The sequence below is a fragment of the Bombina bombina genome, chromosome 4 (genome assembly GCF_027579735.1).
Source record: "Bombina bombina isolate aBomBom1 chromosome 4, aBomBom1.pri, whole genome shotgun sequence".
In the NCBI taxonomy this organism is placed as follows: Eukaryota; Metazoa; Chordata; class Amphibia; order Anura; family Bombinatoridae; genus Bombina; species Bombina bombina.
Genome location: NC_069502.1, coordinates 520,486,350 through 520,508,886, shown reverse-complemented (window position 1 = coordinate 520,508,886; position 22,537 = coordinate 520,486,350). Strand labels below are relative to the sequence as shown.

The window sequence follows — 22,537 nt, the reverse complement described above, 5'->3', positions numbered from 1 at the left end:
GTCTGGTTAAACTGATTTCAGCTCGCTTGGCTTGCATATCTTTGCTGCAACACAAGTGGACAGCTCCACCTACTGGCTATTTTAATCAATGCACTGCTTCTCAATGCTTTTCAATAGCAGTCACATGACTGGAAAAAAAAGGTTGTTATTCTGAAACGGTGCAAATTAAACCGTTGTAAACCGAGGGCCACCTGTGTGTATATATATATATATATATATATATATATATATATATATATATATATATATATATATATATATATATATATATATATATATAGCAACTGCAATTAGGAACAAGTCATGTAACAGTGCTGTCCAAAGTTATAAAGGTTATTAGGAAACTAGCCTGTAACCATGTATATATCAACCTTGCCTGTTATTCACCTCTGAATTGAGACCACGATTGTCCAAAATATCTGTAAAAATGAAAGAGACATCAGTTGGTAGTCTCTCAGGAAGTGACAATCCAAGGGAGAAGTGTAACACTTCCCTGCATTACCACTCCAAATATCAGAGTACAGTGTTAGCTCCCACACCCTCTCTTCAAGAAACTATCCATTGAGGGTTAACCTTTTAAAATCTACATCATTTTAGAGCACCTCTATTCTCTGCCTACCTCCTAGACGAGGCAAAGAACTACTGGGAGGGAAGGGGAAGTGGAAGGGAAACTTGAAGCTTTGGAAGGGGTGACTTTGCCTCCTCCTGGTGGCTAGGTGTTGAATTCCCACTTGTTAGAATAGGATTTCATGGACTCCCACTATCATTAAAAAGAGAAAGGTATAATTTATTAATTTTCTCATGATGCAGATTGTTTTACAGCAAATAAACAAAGATTATCAATGAAAAATTTAAGACTAAAGACAGGTTTTCTTTGTTTTGTTTTATTGTTTTTTTTTTTGGTGTTTTTTTTTTTTTTTGGGGGGGGGGGGGTTATATAGTTTTTGAGGTTCAATTTAAGGCATACAAAATAAATAAATTATGCTTACCTGATAATTTAATTTTATTCTGAAGGGAAGAGTCCACAGATGCATTCATTACTTTTGGGAATACAGAACCTGGCCACCAGGAGGAGGCAAAGACACCCCAGCCAAAGGCTCAAATACCTCCCTCCCCCCCCCCCCCCCACTTCCATCATCCCCAAGTCATTCTGCCAAGGGAACAAGGAACAGTAGGAGAAATATCAGGGTGAAAAAATGTGCCAGAAGAACAGAAAAATACAGCCACCTCATAGATAAAAACATGGACTGGGGCTGTGGACTCTTCCCTTCAGAAGAAAATGAAATTATCAGGTAAGCATAATTTTCCTTCTTAAAAGGGAGGAGTCCACAGCTGCATTTATTACTTTTGGGAAAACAATACCCAAGCTAGAGGACATTGAATGCAACAACGGGTGGGTACAAAAGGCAGCCCCTTCGAAAGGCACCACAGCCTTATACTCGACACCCTAAAAAATATACACACGGGTAAAAACCCGAAGCCCAGTTAACTGCACATTAGTTACACCGCCGGCAAAGCCGAACTAAACCACTCAGTCCCAGAGTCCATCAAGCCAAACAACCTCCGAGGAGTCAGCCCCGCAGATCACTACCATGAAGGTACCCGGCCAAAACAAGGACCGCTATCTGCCCCCAAAAGGGAGAACAGAATCTCACAAAAGATCCAAAGGATCATTCCACTCTGCAGAGCATAGAACAACCCATGGTTGTTGTACAATAGAAACGCCCAGGGAGACAAACTCCCTAGGAACACAAGGACCAAAAAAAAAAAAAAAAAAGATCCATACACAGGAAAACACGTCCAAAAAAGGACTGGAGGAACCCCCTCATATCCCTGACCCTGTACCATACTGAAAGGTACCCCAGGAAAACCATGAGCTCCCCGTTGCCTCATATTAGATCAGGATCCGCGAGCTAGACAGCAGAGACAACAGAAAAAGGATAACTATCCCAGCAGCTAGGAAAGAGTTCTACAAAAAGAACCCCTACTGTCTGAACAGGAAGTCCCAATGACCAGCTTCCAGGTAAAAAAGCTGACTCACCGTTGCTAAATCCAAAAACCGAAAAGGGTTTCAAAGCTTGCTAACACCCAGACAAAGTGCAATTAGCTGTAGCTGGATACACCCTCAAAGTGCAATAGCTGACGCTGGATTAAACTGCAAACCTTCCAAGGGCTCACAGCCCTCCGAATATCGAGCTGCAAGGAGCGTTCCCTGCCAGCACCGAACGTCAGTGGAAAAGAGGAGGACATCAAAGACCTCCCACAAAGGAGAGAACTGACTCTAAAGAAAACTGTCAACCCGCCTAGAGTAACCAACCCCCAATCTTCCCTCTAGGATAATGGCCCTAGCCCAAAGGCTAGGCAAAACCAAAGACAGGAGTCCCAGACTTCCAGAAGACAAAAAATGAACACTTCCCAAGGGAAGAAGGCCCTCAGCATCCATATATCAGAATCCAACATATAGCAGGAGCCCCATAGGGATCAAACCCCCAGTCTACCGCTGCAGGAATGGAGGAACCAGACACTACATCGCAACTCCCCTTCCAAGATTCAGGAACACAAGAAGGGAAAAACCCTCACAAGGCAAGACACCAAGGACACACAGGTCGCTCCAATACCAAGGTAACCCACCCTACCATAGAGTTGAGAACCCTTAGCCATATCCCAACCCAGGAGCTACTTGGAGTCTACAGGAACAGCGTAAATGCGCCAGAAGACCAGTAGGGAACCGTCAAGAGGACCTAAAGCCTAAGCCACAAAACCATAAGCATTTCTCTCAGAGCCCCAGTCTCTATGGAGAGAGGCCCGCAGGACCACAATTATATAGTGTGATATTGAAACGTCCATCCAAGTAGAGGCACCGACCTAGGTCAGGGTCCTTCGAAAAAGGAATCAATCGAAAATCCAACTTTCAGAGAAACCCTAAGCTGCCTCCTATAAGGATGAATGTACCTCTAAAGTCTGTAGACTTGGCGACCTAGCAATAGCCTCAACCCCAAGAGTCACAAAGGACTTCCTTAACAGTCTAAGATTCGGCACCCAGGGCACCTGGATCGCAAAGAAATCTCGCAGGCAAGCGTTAATACGTGCTACACACACAGGCAGGGTAACAACTAACACCTGAAGGCGAATGAGAACCCTGTACCCTGCTCGCCATCTATAAAGTAATTTAATGGTACTCATTTCATCGACCTCGGAAGGATGAAGGGCAGAGTCAGCCCTGCCGGGATTCAAACCTATGACCTTGGATCCTTTAAAACAGGCTTGTTTGTAGTCAGGGCATTTACCAACTGAGCTACCTCACCGGTCCCAGAGAATCGAACTTAAAACAACGCCCACGAAACCCCTAACAAAGTCTCGAGGAGAAACCCCAGAAGGACGGCCCTCCGTAACCAACCTCATCCCTTCACTGACAAGCCCCAAGGCTAGAGTAGCAACGAGGACGGAAACACACCCGAACGTCGAGACCATGGTCAGACCAAGGGTAATGGAAGAGACAACAGCCAGAGATCCTTTAAGGATCTACCTTCCAAAGTCTCCTTCAAACAGGCAGAAGGCTGGGAACCCCTGCACATCAACTGAGAGTAACAACTCTGAGCAGAGAAAGAACATGCCCGCGCATCCAGACCATATGATCCACCCAAGGCAGGAAGGAAGGAAACTCCACCACCGCAATAAAATGCTTAATAGGCTAAAGAGTCAGCGTCCGGAGGAACCTCAAGTGAAAATGCGATTCAATAATCACTCGGCATACCAGACCACACAGGTCACACACACATCTCCCAACTGCAAAGAAAGGAATAACGGTCCTGAGTCCCCGGGGGACCTGAAGAACCATGAAGATGTCTTCAAAAACAGATCCGTATCCCAGGTGAGAAGCCCAAACAACCAACCTAGATGGCATTTATAACCCTCCGTACGGAGGGGTTGTATTTAAACAGGCCTCATACTTTAGTAGGATCCGAGCCGGAGTAAATAGAATAGGCCAAGAGACATTTCAGAATCCAGTAGGACTATCAGCACCACGAGGGCGACATGAACCCTGGTAACAGCGAAAAAGTATCCGAACAGTACCTGCCAGGCATAAGGACACTCTGGAACTGGCCAAGGTTCAAGAAAATTTGTCCCGAAGGATTGATAAATAAACTAGAAAAAACATAATTCTATTATTCAACAAGTGCTCAAATTCTGAGGAAGTGCCCATGCGACATAAATCGCAAGTATCGGATCCAGAGAAAAAAACTTTCAGAAAAACCAAAATCTAACACAGACATGAGCTTAAGAAAAAAAAAATAAAACACATCCATCCGATCAAAATAATATGAAGGCAGCACCCATCAGGTGAACGCCCAAGGTGAGTGAGGACGACAACGTGACCAGCTGATGAAAAAAACATAATTTATGTAAGAACTTACCTGATAAATTCATTTCTTTCATATTAGCAAGAGTCCATGAGCTAGTGACGTATGGGATATACATTCCTACCAGGAGGGGCAAAGTTTCCCAAACCTTAAAATGCCTATAAATACACCCCTCACCACACCCACAATTCAGTTTAATGAATAGCCAAGAAGTGGGGTGATAAGAAAGGAGCGAAAGCATAAAAAATAAGGAATTGGAATAATTGTGCTTTATACAAAAAAAATCATAGCCACCACAAAAAAGGGTGGGCCTCATGGACTCTTGCTAATATGAAAGAAATGAATTTATCAGGTAAGTTCTTACATAAATTATGTTTTCTTTCATGTAATTAGCAAGAGTCAATGAGCTAGTGACGTATGGGATAGCAGATACCCAAGATGTGGAACTTCCACGCAAGAGTCACTAGAGAGGGAGGGATAAAATAAAGACAGCCAATTCCGCTGAAAAATTAATCCACTACCCAAATCAAGAGTTTCAATTTTTAAAATGAAAAAAACTGAAATTATAAGCAGAAGAATCAAACTGAAACAGCTGCCTGAAGTACTATTCTACCAAAATCTGCTTCTAAGAGAAAACATCAAAATGGTAGAATTTAGTAAAAGTATGCAAAGAAAACCAAGTCATTGCTTTGCAAATCTGATCAACAGAAGCTACATTCTTAAAAAGCCCAGGAAGTAGAAACTTACCTAGTAGAATGAGCCGTAATCCTCTGAGACGGGGATTAACCCGACTCCAAATAAGCATGATGAATCAAAAGCTTTAACCAAGATGCCAAAGAAATGGCAGAAGCCTTCTGACCTTTCCTAAAACCAGAAAAGATAACAAATAGACTAGAAGTCTGTCTGAAATCTGAATAGCTTCAACATAATATTTCAAAAACTCTTACCACATCCAAAGAATGTAAGAATCTTACCAAAGAATTCTTAGGATTAAGACACAATGAAAAGACAATAATTCCTCCACTAATGTTGTTAGAATTCACAACTTTAGGTGAAAATTGAAATGAGGGAAAAACCACCTTATCCTGATGAAAAATCAGAACAAGGAGATTCACAAGAAAAAACAGATAATTTAAAACTGTTCTAGTTGAAGAGATGTCTAAAAAGAACAATACTTTCCATAAAAGTAATTAATGTCCAAAGAAAGCATATGCTCAAACAAAAGAGCCTGTAAAGCCTTCAGAATCAAATTAAGACTCCAAAGAGGAGAAATTGACTTAATGACAGGCTTGATACGAACCAAAGCCTGAACAAAACAAAGAATATTAGAAAGATTTAGCAATTCTTACTGTGAAACAGCACAGGAAAAGCAGAGATTTGTCCTTTCAAGGAACATGCAGACAAAACCTTATGAAGAAACTATAAAATCCTAGGAATTCTAAAAGAATGCCAAGAGAATTCATAAGAAGAGCATCATGAGATGTAAATCTTCCAAACTCGATAATAAATCCAATTAGACACAGATTTACGAGCCTGCAACATAGTATTACTTACTGAGTCAGAGAAACTCCTATGACTAAGTACTAAGCATTACATTTTCATACCATCAAATTAATAAGTTGAATTCCTGATGAAAAAAATGAAAGTTAAGATATAAGGTATGGCTATAATGGAAGTAACCAAGATTGGCAACTGAACATCCGAACAAGAACTATATACCAAAACCTGTGTGGCCATGCTAAAGCCACCAGCCACACCAAAGATTGCTCTCTGATGATTTTGAAAATCACTTTTAAAAGAAGAACCAGAGATGAAAAAATATAGGCAGATTGATAATTCCAAAGAAGTGTCAATGCATACACTACTTCCGCCTGAGGATCCCCAAACCTAAATAGGCCCCTGGGAAGTTCCTTGTTTAGATGAGATGCCAACAGATCTATTACTGGAAGCCCTCACATCTGAAAAATTGAAAAACATATCTGGGTAAAAAGACCATTCTCCCGGATGTAAAGCTTGATTAACAGAGATAATCCGCTTCCCAATGTCTATACCTGGGAAAAAGACCACAGAAATTAGATAGGAGCTGAATTTAGCCCAAGCAAATATCCAAGATATTTCTGTCACAGCCTAAGAACTGATAGTCCCACCCTGATAATTGACATACGCCACAGTTGTGACAATGTCTGTCTGAAAACAATAAACGTCTCTTCTTCAAAAAGAAACCAAACTGAAGAACTCTGAAAATGCACAGAGTTCCAAAAATATGAAATGGTAATCTCGCCTCCTGAGATTTCCAAACCCCTTGTGCTGACAGAGATCCTCAGACAGCCTCCCAACCTAAAAGACTCGCATCTGCAGATCATGGTCCAGGTTGAAAGAACCGAAGAGACCTATAGAACTAAATGATGGTGATCTTAACCACCGAATCAAAGATAGTTAAACATTAGGATTCAAAGATATAAAAAGTGATATCCTAGAATCCCTGCACCATTATTCAGCATAAGAAAACTGGAAAGGTTTCCTAAATGAGCAAAGGGAATCGAATCCAATGCTGCAGCCATGAAACCTAAAACTTCCATGCATATATAGCAACTTGAAGGAAATAATAGAGACTTGTCACTTGTCTGTTAGAGACAAAAACATTGACACAATTTATCTGGAAACCTAAAAAAAGGTGACCCTTGTGTGAGGAATCAAGGAGCTTTTGATAAGAAGATCCTCTAACCATGTCTTGAAGAGACAACAAAGTTGAATCGTATGAGATTCCACAGAATGAAAACACTGAACCAGTACCACCATACCGTCCAAATAAGGAACACTGAGAACCTTAGAAAAGACTCTTAGAGCTGTCGCTAGACCAGAAGGAAAAGCAACAAATTGGTAATACTTGTCAAAAAAAATAGAATCTCAGAAAATAAAATAATCTGAATGAAAACAGAAAATGAAGATATGCATCTATTGTATCTATTGTAAACAAATAATGCCATCACTGACCAAAAAGGCAGAATAGACCAGTCTTGAATAAAACCCCAAAACCCAGTTCCTAGAAATGGAACTGGAATAAATACCCCAGAAGACTCCAGGTCTGAGCAGCGCTTGAGCCCCAACGGGTGACCAGCCGTGCTTCACCAGTACCCAAAACATATAGGTCTGAATACACTTCAGGAAAGTGTTAGTCTTACTGAAATAGCTGGAATACGATAAGAGAAAAAAGACTTCTCACAGATGGTTTTACTCTGAATCCTATTCTGTACCCAAAGTCTAAGAAGTTTGGACCGAATAGAACCAAACAAATTTTAAAAAAAAAGTCTCAACCTGCCCCTTACCAGCCAAGCTGGAATAAGAACCGCACCTACATGCAAATTTAGGGAGCTGACTTAAAAAAGGCTTAATTGAATGATGAAAAAAAACATAATTTATGTAAGAACTTACATGATAAATTCATTTCTTTCATATTAGCAAGAGTCCATGAGGATATACATTCCTACCAGGAGGGGCAAAGTTTCCCAAACCTCAAAATGCCTATAAATACACCCCTCACCACACCCACAATTCAGTTTAACGAATAGCCAAGAAGTGGGGTGATAAGAAAGGAGCGAAAGCGGTAGCCGTGCAGGAACATGGCTGCACTGTAACAGAGCTCCGTTGCCTTTCCCCTTCAATTGGCATATAAATGGAGCAATTTTGCTCTGGCAACCATAAAAGCAGCAAGCAAACGAACCGGAACTTCTACGACCTCCTTACTGAAACTTACAACTAAAAACAAGTCGGCAGATTCCTTTGCAAATCGGGACTTACAGATTTACAACAAGCGCCATCTTGATTGCGCAACCTGAACCGACTGAGCCCTGCAACAACAAACACGGGGCGCGACAGTGCAGAGAACACAAAAACAACTGTTTACCCCTAATAACCTATAAGTTCGCGCTCCATAACATACGGACGAGACTAAAGCAGGGCCGCGGTCACTTCTCTCTTGCCGCGTTCAGCCGAACAACAGCACCCCAGCAGCTACGCAAGACCACGCGGCTACATAGCTATACCCATGGCGGCCAGACTGGGATACAAACAGGTAAAAACATGACCTGGAACTGCTTACCTATCCACATTGGCAATATCATATCATAACAAATGACTGTTTAATGGGGGCTTACATTGTCAATATACATAAGCACAAATAAGAAACAAGAAGATAGCTCAGCTGCAGCACACACTCCACAAATACGTTGCACTCTCCCCTTATATGACCACCTAGCTCCAACACAGGACACTCTGTTCTGGCCAAAGTCATTGGCCTCATCGTCCTCCACAATATTAGCACATGGCAACAAGGAGATCTACTAGACCACATAAAGCACCGCATAAGGTAACACTACCTAAAAAATCACCATCAGTCTGCACCTATTTCAAATCTACGCAAAAAAATTCACCTCACCAGCTGGAAAATCCTGACAACCCTAACATAATGGAATCACAACCTACTACAAGCCTCGCTCCTCTCCCTCAAGACCAACTCTCACAGATACAACAAAATATAGCCTCCTTACCCTCCAAGAGCGACATAGCTGATTTGAAAACATTCATCAAGAATGAGATTTCATCTTTACGAAAAGATATGTCTGACATGAACTCTAAACTTGAATACCTGGAGGAAGGACAAGAATACCTAGAGTCACAAGTTAGTGATAACATCCAATGCCTAAGCTGTCAGGACTCCATTATCCAGTCACTACAACTAAAGGTCGAAGACCTTGACAACCGCAGTCGCCGCAGCAATCTGAGCATCCGAGGTATACCTGAGGATGTTACCCAGGAATCCTTAGTCGAATACCTACTACAATTTTTCAAACAAATAGAGCCCGCTCTGGAGACTTGTGAAACAACCCTTGAGAGGGCCCACCGCGCCCTAAGACCGAAACCTACTCCGCCGAGTCCACCTAGGGATGTGATTCTGAAATTCACTCACTTTCACCAAAAAGAAGCAGTGTGGAAACAAGCCCGTAGCCAACGATCAATATCCTTCCAAGGCCATTCCATCCAGGTCTATCAGGACCTTAGCCCGGCTACTATTGAAAGGAGACGAAACCTACGCTTTATCACAACCCTCCTGCAAGAACATAAAATAAAATATCGATGGGGATTCCCCTTTAGCCTCTTGGTGCATAAAGATGGCAAAACTATCGCTTACAAGGGTCCAGAAGACTTGGAAGCACTATCTAAAAATCTCAATATTAATTTTCCGGACCCCCCTTCTCCTGCAGCGTCGTCCAGAGACAACGCACAAGATGATCCTCCAAAGGCCCAAAGGTCGTCATGGACCAAAGTACCCAGGAAAAATGTGAAAGACCCTAAGCCTAAATGAGGCACATGTTTCTTACCCACAAGAGCCCTCACGATGCGAGACCTGTAACAAGTGACTGTAAGGTCATATACCCCACCTGTATGACAGACACTGTGAACTCGCTAATGCAAACTAACATTTGCTCTTTGCCTAATGCTTGAGAAGATACCAGAGTTTACCTGACTTTACCCTTAGGCAGAGAAGGAATACTCACAGGGAATTGTTTATACCACTTCTCTTATCATATCAATCCACCAAAGTTATATTGTTACGTTATGTCTACTTACCCCCTTATTTCTCTTAATAACAAATGTTTACATTTTAATGCATAGAACACCTACCTCTGCTGACTAACCATCATAGCCAAGATGTTCGACTACAGGTAGTTATATACTAAGAAGATCCTTAATGTCTTATGTTTAATGTTTAATGTCGTTATGATGCACTACATACCAATGTTAATGTATCGGGCTGCCTTGTTTGCCTGTTATAGGTTGATATGCTTTAACATGCTAGGCCAATATGTCTTATTTACAAGCTAAGCTAGTCAAGTTACCACAACTAGTATAATTTGTTGATTGCTGTGAAAAGTTAACTTAAGCCAATGTAGGGGAAACGCTTCCTCTACATCTTATCTCTCTTACCAATGTTTTTTTCCACTCTTTCCTTCTTACCTAACCCCCTTACCCTCTGCTGTGTTAAATTACCACTAATACTATCACTTGACAAACTACCTAATCATACTGACTCCTACACAAACATTGAATTAACATACTCTATAGACAACTACTATAATCTCACTTTGCACTACTCTAATGGCTGAACACTCACATAGAAAACCACCCACCAACTTAATACGGATTCAATCTATAAATGCAAAGGGACTCAATATCCCCTCAAAAAGAACTCAGGCCTTGAGAGATGTTAATAGATACAAGTCAGACCTACTGTTTCTCCAGGAAACACACTTTCGCAAAGGAAGGGAACCCCTCACATTTACCCTCAAATTTGGAACCTGCTTTTATGCCTCCCATCCTAAATCTAAAAAACATGGAGTGGGAATACTGATAAAGAAAAATGTCCCTTTTAAAGAAATTAAAATCATTAGAGACAAAGCTGGAAGATATATTATTCTAATAGGCTTACTATATGGCCGCCCAGTCACGTTAGTATCTATCTACACCCCTAATACAAAGCAAGCCACATTTATTAGCAATATAACTAATCTTATTCTAGAACACCAAAAAGGAGTCTTAATAATCTGCGGAGACCTTAACATGCCGCTTAACCCACCTCTGGATTGCTCCTCCTCTAATTCCTCAGTCCCTACTTCACAGATAACTCGTACACTCACCTCATTGAAGAAATTAACAGCACAAGACTTATGGAGAACCCACCACCCTAACAAGGAAGACTATACCTTCTACTCACACCCTTACAAGCAATACTCTAGAATTGACTATATTTTCACTGACGTCACAGGCCTGTCACTATTTACATCTACCCAAATTACCCCCATAACATGGTCGGACCATGCATCAGTACTAGGTACATTAATATGGCCGTCTAAACCTATACACGACTATATATGGAGATTGGATGAACAGCTCCTTTCCGACCCTATAATATCCCAACAAATATCCAAATCCATATCGGAATACTTTACCCATAACTCTACAGAAGACACGTCCCAATTAAATATATGGGAAGCCCACAAATGCGTAATTCGGGGCGAACTTATGGCCATTAAGGCCTCCATTAACAAACAAAAGCAAGCATTTCTATCAACACTTCTTTCAGAAATTGACAAATTAGAAACCCAACACAAACGCTGCCCGACTGACCACGACCTCCTACTCTCTATCCAAGCTGAAAAAGATAAACTAGCACTCTACCTAAATAAGGAACACAAACGTCAAGCACTCCGCTTACAACAAGCGAACTACGAAGGCCGCAACAAATCAGGTAGATCCCTTGCTCGTTACCTCAGAGTAAAACAAAAAAAAAACTACATCCTACACATCAAGGACGATAACAATACATCACACTTTTCAACCCAGGCTATTACGAACACCTTTAGGACATACTTTCAAAAACTATATAACTTGCGCTCCAACCCTGGCAATCCAGCGACCCCACAAACAGCCCTATTTGACGACATAAATACATACCTCTCATCCCTTCATTTACCCCATCTTACCACTAACCAACAAAACCAACTAGAGGACCCCATAACAGCAGAAGAAATCAAACTAGCAATTAAAGACCTCCCATCTGGGAAATCTCCAGGGCCAGACGGTTTTAGCAATCGATATTACAAGACATTCCAGGAAGAATTACTCCCCCACATTACCTCATTTTTCCAATACATTGATGAATCTAAACAATTCTCCCCTACACTGTTAGAAGCCCACATCATTCTCCTCCCTAAGCCCAATAAATCATTAGAACACCCCTCTCACTTTCGCCCTATCTCACTAATTAACTCAGACGTAAAAATATTTGCAAAGATATTAGCTAACAGAATGAATCTGTTATTACCAGATCTGATCCATCAGGATCAGGTGGGGTTCGTCCCTAGACGCGAGGCGAAAGACAACACGGTCAGGGCCCTCAATCTAATTCAATACATGCAAGATAAGGAGGTCCCAGGGATCCTTCTGTCAATAGACGCCGAAAAGGCCTTTGACCGTGTTGGCTGGGATTTCCTTAAAGCCACCTTAACTAAATTGGGTCTCGGACCTAAGATCATTACCAGAATTTTTGCCTTATACTCTCACCCCAACGCAAAATTACTTATCAATGGCACACTATCCAAATCCTTCAACATAACCAACGGCACAAGGCAAGGTTGCCCCCTATCTCCCTTATTGTTCGCCTGCTTCATAGAAACCTTAGCCACAAAGATCAGGCAAAACCCCTCAATTAGCGGAATACAGGTAGGAACACAAACATACGTAATGTCTCTGTTTGCCGACGACATCTTATTCACGTTAGCAAACCCAGAAAATTCAATAACCCCCCTCTTACAGGAATTCCAAATCTTCCAGTCACTATCCAACTTTTCTATAAATGTTTCCAAATCCGAAGCCTTAAATATTAACTTAACCGACACAGCTCTAGCACATATCAAAACCCTAATGCCATTTACATGGCGAACCCACTCCCTACACTACCTAGGAATACAACTAACCACTTCTATCGAACAAACCTACACACAAAACTATATACCAATACAAAAAACAATTATTAGGGATCTATCATCCTGGCTCTCCAAAAAGCTCTCCTGGCTGGGCAAAATAAATGTTCTCAAAATGAATATATTCCCACGACTATTATATATAATGCAGGCCCTACCAATCCCGATCCCTAAAAACTACATTCCCACCTTACAGAAAGCATTTAGTGACTTTGTCTGGCGCCGCCGCCCCCCCAGGATAAATAAAAACATCATGCAAACCCCAAAACTCCAAGGAGGACTAGGCATACCTAACATATCAAAGTACCGACAAGCCATATTCTTACAAAGGATAGTTGACTGGTGTATACATTATGAACATAAAAGATGGGTTCAATTAGAACACTCAATATCAAACAACCCACACCTAGGAAAACAATGCTGGAATCTTAACAAACCAACTACAAAGCTTAATTATAACTCTCATCTGACCACAGAAACGTATAAAATATGGGAAATCACAATAGCTACCCACACCTACATATCATCTAAACCTTCTCCACTAACCTCAATTATAGATAATGGCCAATTCACACTAGGAACACCCATAACAACAGACACTCCGGGTTCATACTATAGGGATATCCCAATTCACTATATTATATCAAATGAAAAACTACTACCACAGGCGGAACTGATTGACAAGGGTTATACTCTTTTCCAAAACTGGTTCCAATATGCCCGCGTTCATCACTTCATAACAACACACGAACACTCTAGAAACATGGTTCGACCATTAACCAACTTTGAGAAACTATGCATAAGAACTCCTCCAATATCACACTCTCTCACACTAATTTATAGAATATTAACACAAAACTCTCCTGGCCAAACCCCTCCCTTCCTAGAAAAATGGGAAGACGAACTAGGTATAACAATCTTACCCCACACCAGCACACTAATCTTTCAAAATATCACGAAAACATCAATTTCACTCTCCATGCAGGAAATCAATTTAAAAATCTTACACAGATGGTACCTTTCCCCGACTAAACTACACCGACTATACCGCAACACATCCAAGCAATGCTGGAGATGTGGACATAGCTGTGGCAACCTGGCTCACATGTGGTGGTGGTGCAATGTGGTCCAAAACTACTGGAGAGATATAATCAGAGAAATAGAAAAAGTCCTTGATACCCAATTCCCTCTAGACCCTTCAATCTGGCTACTAAGTAGACCTCCCCATATTAAACAGAAACATCGCCTCAAACTTTTTTACATCATGACTAATAGTGCTAGATACCTACTGGCTAGAAACTGGAGAAGCAAGGAGGTCCCCTCCACATTGCTTTGGACTAAGAGAGTATCAGAATTTCTGGACCTAGAGGAGTATTATTTTGTTAAATACGCCAAAATGGAGACATATGCTGAAATGACAGCACTATGGGAACACTACCTTAAACTATAACACTCCACACTAACCACGCGTAAACAAAACGAACTACAATAAAGCGACCTAGTCACACCCAAAAAACACGGATAAGGTGGGAAACACACACACATCGCCAGCCCCATGAAACCCTAACTGTCTAAATAGAATCCTAAACGAGTCAATTTGCTTTATCCAAAAGGAAAAAACTGTCGATAACTATCTCAATAAGCACAGCAACACTAACCCCTTACCCTTCCCCTTGTTCCTCCTCCCCTATTATCTTTTTTAACCCCTTTTCTATAGTTTAACTAAATTATTTACAATACTTATTGGAAAAATGAGGTTTCATGAATGGGATCCATAAGTGGTCTCTTATTCTCTGTGAGAGCCTTTTTATTGTTTTATGAAGACAAAGGGACCCAAAAGAGGCCCCCTCCGAACCCTAGAAGGCTCGAAGACTGTAAGGCACGATAAACTCTGTTAAGATTGTATTTCAATATTGTTTTGTTTAAATGTTATCTTGATTTCAAGAATTTTGTAAGCCTTTTTCAAACCTCAATAAAAACAAAATAAAAAAAAATAAAAAAAAAAAAGAAAGGAGCGAAAGCATCAAAAAATAAGGAATTGGAATAATTGTGCTTTATACAAAAAAATCATAACCACCACAAAAAGAGTGGGCCTCATGGACTCTTGCTAATATGAAAGAAATGAATTTATCAGGTAAGTTCTTACATAAATTATGTTTTCTTTCATGTAATTAGCAAGAGTCCATGAGCTAGTGACGTATGGGATAATAAATACCCAAGATGTGGAACTTCCACGCAAGAGTCACTAGAGAGGGAGGGATAAAATAAAGACAGCCAATTCCGCTGAAAAATAATCCACAACCCAAAACAAAAGTTTTAATCTTAATAATGAAAAAAACTGAAAATATAAGCAGAAGAATCAAACTGAAACAGCTGCCTGAAGTACTTTTCTACCAAAAACTGCTTCAGAAGAAGAAAAGACATCAAAATGGTAGAATTTAGTAAAAGTATGCAAAGAAGACCAAGTTGCTGCTTTGCAAATCTGATCAACAGAAGCTTCATTCCTAAACGCCCAGGAAGTAGAAACTGACCTAGTAGAATGAGCTGTAAAACTTTGAGGCGGGGATTTACCCGACTCCACATAAGCATGATGAATCAAAGACTTTAACCAAGACGCCAAAGAAATGGCTGAGGCCTTCTGACCTTTCCTGGAACCAGAAAAGATAACAAATAGACTAGAAGTCTTTCTAAAATCCTTCGTAGCTTCAACATAATATTTTAAAGCTCTTACTACATCCAAAGAATGTAAAGATCTCTCCTTTGAATTCTTAGGATTAGGGCACAATGAAGGGACAACAATTTCTCTACTAATGTTGTTAGAATTCACAACCTTAGGCAAAAATTTAAATAAAGTCCACAACATCACCTTATCCTGATGAAAAATCAGAAAAGGAGACTCACAAGAAAGAGCAGATAATTCAGAAACTCTTCTAGCAGAAGAGATGGCCAAAAGGAACAGAACTTTCCAAGAAAGTAATTTAATATCCAGAGAATGCATAGGTTCAAATGGAGGAGCTTGTAAAGCCCTGAGAACCAAATTAAGACTCCAAGGAGGAGAGATTGACTTAATAACAGGTTTGATACGAACCAAAGCCTGTACAAAACAATGAATATCAGGAAGATTAGCAATCTTTCTGTGAAAAAGAACAGAAAGAGCAGAGATTTGTCCTTTCAAGGAACTTGCGGACAAACCTTTCTCTAAACCATCCTGAAGAAACTGTAAAATTCTAGGAATTCTAAAAGAATGCCAGGAAAATTTATGGGAAGAACACCAAGAAATGTAAGTCTTCCAAACTCGATAATAAATCTTCCTAGACACAGATTTACGAGCCTGTAACATAGTATTAATCACTGAGTCAGAGAAACCTCTATGACTAAGAATCAAGCGTTCAATTTCCATACCTTCAAATTTAATGATTTGAGATCCTGATGGAAAAAAGGGCCTTGAGATAGAAGGTCTGGTCTTAACGGAAGAGTCCAAGGTTGGCAACTGGCCATCCGAATGAGATCCACATACCAAAACCTGTGAGGCCATGCTGGAGCCACCAGCAGTACAAACGAACGTTCCATTAGAATTTTGGAAATCACTTTTGGAAGAAGAACTAGAGGCGGAAAGATATAGGCAGGATGATAATTCCAAGGAAGCGACAACGCGTCCACTGCCTCCGCCTGAGGATCCCTGGATCTGGACAGATACCTGGGAAGTTTCTTGTTTAGATGAGAGGCCATCAGATCTATTTCTGGAAGTCCCCAGATTTGAACAATCTGAAGAAATACCTCTGGGTGAAGAGACCATTCGCCCGGATGTAACGTCTGACAACTGAGATAATCCGCTTCCCAATTGTCTACACCTGGGATGTGAACCGCAGAGATTAGACAGGAGCTGGATTCCGCCCATAGAAGTATCCGAGATACTTCTTTCATAGCCTGAGGACTGTGAGTCCCACCTTGATGATTGATATAAGCCATGGTTGTGACATTGTCTGTCTGAAAACAAATAAACGATTCTCTCTTCAGAAGAGGCCAGAACTGAAGAGCTCTGAAAATCGCACGGAGTTCCAAAATGTTGATAGGTAATCTCGCCTCCTGAGATTCCCAAACCCCCTGCGCTGTCAGAGACCCCCATACAGCACCCCAACCTGTCAGACTCGCATCTGTTGAGATCACAGTCCAGGTTGGACGAACAAAAGAAGCCCCTTGAACTAAACGATGGTGATCTATCCACCACGTCAGAGAGTGTTGTACATTGGGATTTAAGGATATTAATTGTGATATCTTTGTATAATCCCTGCACCACTGGTTCAGCATACAAAGCTGAAGAGGTCGCATGTGAAAACGAGCAAAAGGGATCGCGTCCGATGCAGCATTCATAAGACCTAGAATTTCCATGCACAAAGCTACCGAAGGGAATGATTGAGACTGAAGGTTTCGACAGGCTGAAACCAATTTCAGACGTCTCTTTTCTGTTAGAGACAAGGTCATGGACACTGAATCTATTTGAAAACCCAAAAAGGTCACCTTTGTCTGAGGAATCAAGGAACTCTTTGGTAAATTGATCCTCCAACCATGTCTTTGAAGAAACTACACAAGTTGATTCGTATGAGATTCTGCAGAATGTGAAGACTGAGCAAGTACCAAGATATCGTCCAAATAAGGAAATACCGCAATACCCTATTCTCTGATTACAGAGAGAAGGGCACCGAGAACCTTTGAAAAGATCCTTGGAGCTGTTGCTAGGCCAAACGGAAGAGCCACAAACTGGTAATGCTTGTCTAGAAAAGAGAATCTCAGAAACTGATAATGAGCTGGATGAATTGGAATATGAAGGTATGCATCCTGTAAATCTATTGTGGACATATAATGCCCTTGCTGAACAAAAGGCAGAATAGTCCTTATAGTCACCATTTTGAATGTTGGTATCCTTACATAACGATTCAATATTTTTAGATCCAGAACTGGTCTGAAGGAATTCTCCTTCTTTGGTACAATGAATAGATTTGAGTAAAACCCCAGACCCCGTTCCAGAACTGGAACTGGCACAATTACCCCAGCCAACTCTAGATCTGAAACACATTTCAGAAACGCCTGAGCCTTCACTGGGTTTATTGGAATGCGAGAGAGAAAAAATCTTCTCGCAGGTGGCCTTACCTTGAAACCTATTCTGTACCCTTGTGAAACAATGTTCTGAATCCAAAGACTGTGAATCAAATTGATCCAAATATCTTTGAAAAATCGTAACCTGCCTCCTACCAGCTGTGCTGGAATGAGGGCCGCACCTTCATGTGGACTTGGGAGCTGGCTTTGACTTTCTAAAAGGCTTGGATTTATTCCAGACTGGAGAAGGCTTCCAAATGGAAACCGTTCCCTTAGGGGAAGGGTCAGGCTTTTGTTCCTTATTTTGACGAAAGGAACAAAAACGATTAGCAGCCCTGTATTTACCCTTAGATTTTTTGTCCTGAGGCAAAAAGGATCCTTTCCCTCCAGTAACAGTTGAAATAATAGAATCCAACTGAGAACCAAACAATGTATTACCTTGGAAAGAAAGAGAAAGCAAAGTTGACTTAGAAGTCATATCTGCATTCCAAGTTTTAAGCCATAAATCTCTTCTAGCTAAAATAGCTAAAGACATATACCTGACATCAATTCTAATGATATCAAAGATGGCATCACAAATAAAGTTATTAGCATGTTGAAGAAGTTTAACAATGCTATGAGTATTATGGTCTGACACTTGTTGCGCTAAAGCCTCCAACCAGAAAGTGGAGGCAGCAGCAACATCAGCCAAAGAAATAGCAGGTTTAAGAAGATTACCTGAACATAAATAAGCTCTCCTTAGAAAGGATTCAAGTTTCCTATCTAAAGGATCCTTAAATGAAGTACTATCTGCCGTAGGAATAGTAGTACGTTTAGCAAGAGTAGAGATAGCCCCATCAACCTTAGGGATTTTGTCCCAAAACTCTAATCTATCAGATGGCACAGGGTACAGTTTCTTAAACCTTTGAGGAGTAAATAAAGTACCCAGATTATTCCATTCCCTAGAAATTACTTCAGAAATAGCATCAGGGACAGGAAAAACTTCTGGAATAACTATATGAGGTTTGAAAACCGAATTTAAACGCTTAGTAGATTTAGTATCAAGAGGACTAGACTCCTGCATCTCTAATGCGATTAACACTTCTTTAAGTAAAGAACAAATAAATTCCATCTTAAATAAATATGAAGATTTATCAGTGTCAATATCTGAGATAGAATCTTCTGAACCAGATAGATCCTCATCAGAAACAGACAAGTCAGAATGATGACGGTCACTTAAAAATTCATCTGAAATATGAGAAGTTTTAAAAGACCTTTTACGTTTACTGGAAGGAGGAATAACAGACAGAGCCTTCCTAATAGATTTAGAAACAAATTCTTTTACATTAACAGGAACATCCTGAGCATTAGATGTTGAAGGAACAACAACAGGTAATGGATTATTACTAATGGAAATACTATCTGCATTAGCAAGCTTATCATGACATTCATCACAAACTACAGCCGGAGGAACAGTTACCACAAGTTTACAACAAATGCACTTAACTTTGGTAGAACCAGCATCAGGCAGCGTCTTTCCAGAAGTAGATTCTGATCCAGGGTCCAGTTGAGACATCTTGCAATATGTAATAGAAAAAACAACATATAAAGCAAAATTATCAAATTCCTTAAATGACAGTTTCAGGAATGGAAAGAAATGCCAATGAGCAAGCCTCTAGCAACCAGAAGCAATGAAAAATGAGACTGAAATAATGTGAAAAAAAAGGTGGAGACAAGAATGACGCCCACATTTTTTGGCGCCAAAAATAACGCCCACATTATTGGCGCTAAGTACAACGCCCATCATTTTTTGGCGCCAAGTATGACGCCACATCCGGTGACGCCGACAAAAAGGACGCCCACATTTTTGGCGCAAAAAAACGTCTGAACACAAAAAAACGTCAAAAAAATTACGCAACCATGAACAACTTCCGGAGTCAATTAGGACACCGGAAATGACAACATTTTTGAGCCAAAAATGACGCAATAAATTGAAGCATTTTCAGAAAAAAGTCAATTGAAAAAAATTTTAAGGTAAGAAAAAATAATCCTTCATATGCATTATCCCAATAATGAAACTGACTGTCTGAAATAAGGAATACTGATTTACCCTGAATCATGGCAAATATAAGTTTAAACACATATATTTAGAACTTTAAAAATAAAGTGCCCAACCATAGCTTTAGAGTGTCAAATAAAATAAGACTTACTTACTTACCCAAAGACACTCATCTACATATAGTAGATAGCCAAACCAGTACTGAAACGAGAATCCCTCTGACATTCACTGCACTCTGAGAGGAAAACCGAAGCGCATATCAACGAAGAATCTAGCACAAACATACTTCACCACCTCCACGGGAGGCAAAGTTTGTAAAACTGAATTGTGGGTGTGGTGAGGGGTGTATTTATAGGCATTTTGAGGTTTGTGAACTTTGCCCCTCCTGGTAGGAATGTATATCCCATACGTCACTAGCTCATGGACTCTTGCTAATTACATGAAAGAAACCCCATTCACCCAAGCTCAGAACTGGAACCGAAGAAATAAAGAAAAAGAAAGACGAGGTTAAGGAGATTGGCTTCATCCCCAAACATCATATCCATTATGTCATCCAGTTTCTAAGGCCTCAGATCCCTCGGCCCGCTAGGACTGGGATCCTCCAACATTGCCAAAACATGTCTTAAAAGAACACGAAGGCGAGCCAGCCTATAACGGAAGGCAAAATTCCCCAGGTGGTCAAACTGAATCGGGCAATCCCACGCTCGACGGGCCCAGAGAAACGGAACACGGACAGTATCTTAGAAATACTTCACTTGGGAGATATAAATGATTCAGCGCCATAGAAATGGCCAAACAGAACTATGCCGTAATCTCTGGGGGAAACAAGCCGACCTCCGGAGAAGGAATAAAGGCCATAGGGACATCTGCTTGCCTAGCCGTGAAATGAACTGGGGCCCTCGCTTCACGGGTCATGGAAACCTCGGATGCGGATGGCTCAATGCACTCTAAGCTCCCTGCTTCGGGAGAAGAGAGTACTCTAGAATGGCAATCAGATCATAACTGATGGGCATTGATTACATGGGCCATTTCATATTCATCACAAGACACAACCTCCGTATCAGAGGCATCAGTGTCGCACATATCAGAATTCTCCATAATCTTGGGATTACAAAAATGACAAAAAACAACTGGCACCCTTTAACACCCACAATGGCTGGGGCACTCACCACCTCCTGTGAACCAGACAACCCACAAGCAAGACTCTCAGTCGCACACAGTCAGCATACGGAAGAGAACAACAACGTAAATGCACCCGTCACGAGGTGCACCATGCCAGTAACGAAAAGGGCGCGCAATTTGGAAAGATTGCTTCATTAAAAAAAGGCTGTTATGTTCCGTAAAGGCCGTGAGCTTAAGTATAGCTACACAATTGCAGATAGAACCATATAACAAACATGAATAAAAGTCCCCCCTGTTCAATAACCCCCCTCAGGCGATATTAACCCACAATTCCTCATTAAGATAAAAGGAGTCCCACTGGGACCCTACCTACATTCACATATCGAAATAAAACGATCTTACCGGAATCTACGTTGTGGAACAGGAACACGGTACTTCAAGTGTGACAGATAGTAGCCTCGCTTCTGACACGGACTTGAGTGAAGAAAGGTAGGCAGTGAAACTTGTCAAAGCTGATTACCAAGAAGCTGTTAATACGAGTCGGGATGGGTTCACAGGAAAACTCTCCCTGCATCTCTGGACTCTAACTTTCATCCATGCTCTCGCCGAGAGGCTGACAGGATTACTTAAAACTCCAGCCCCATTGCGAAGAGTACTACCCTCCATGAGAGATTAACTCGAACTTCTGACACTTCTCTGCCAAACTACTGTGACAAAAGGCAAAGAATGACTGGGGGATGAGGGAAGTGGGGGAGGTATTTGAGCCTTTGGCTGGGGTATCTTTGCCTCCTCCTGGTGGCCAGGTTCTGTATTCCCAAAAGTAATGAATGCAGCTGTGGACTATTCCCTTTTAAGATGAAAATAGAAAACAATTAGAGAAAAGAATACTACAATACACATTATGCACAATTTCAAGTTTACAAGTAGTACATATGAGGCCACTTTTTGCCCTCCTGAAGTAAAGAAAAATGAAAGCCACAAAAGGTAGTCTCAAAAAAAAAGGACATAACTCTTGGGTCTCAGAAGACATTTTTTCTATTTCAATATCAACAAAGAAAACCATTTTTGAGTCTCAAAGAGAAAATTGCAATAACTATATAAATGTAAAATATGGGGGTCTAACTGTTTGGTCTTTACCAAAGACTAAATACAGATTCTTTCAATAAATGCTAGAGGCATCCATTGGACAATCAATGACACATTTTGCACATAAAATAAAAATATCAGGAACAAAATAAAGAAACATATGAGTAAAAACAATATCAGGAAATAAAATATTATTCACTAAAGTAACTATAAGACTCAAAGTTAAAGCTTCCTGATAGAGAGTGAAGCTATTATTTGACCACCCAAAACATATTTATTTGAAAAAAAGAAAAATC

The 22,537-nt window shown here is 40.7% G+C and overlaps 1 protein-coding gene across 1 annotated transcript in view; it reads right to left on the bottom strand.

The window, feature by feature from the left end:
- The window catches only part of DDX43 (DEAD-box helicase 43), a 1,089,992-nt gene that overhangs the window by 867,673 nt on the left and 199,782 nt on the right, over window positions 1-22,537 (bottom strand). The window contains exon 5 of the mRNA XM_053712000.1: window positions 8,909-9,006. Within this exon, the coding sequence (XP_053567975.1) occupies window positions 8,909-9,006 (98 nt within the window). The remainder of the gene's footprint in view (window positions 1-8,908; window positions 9,007-22,537) is intronic.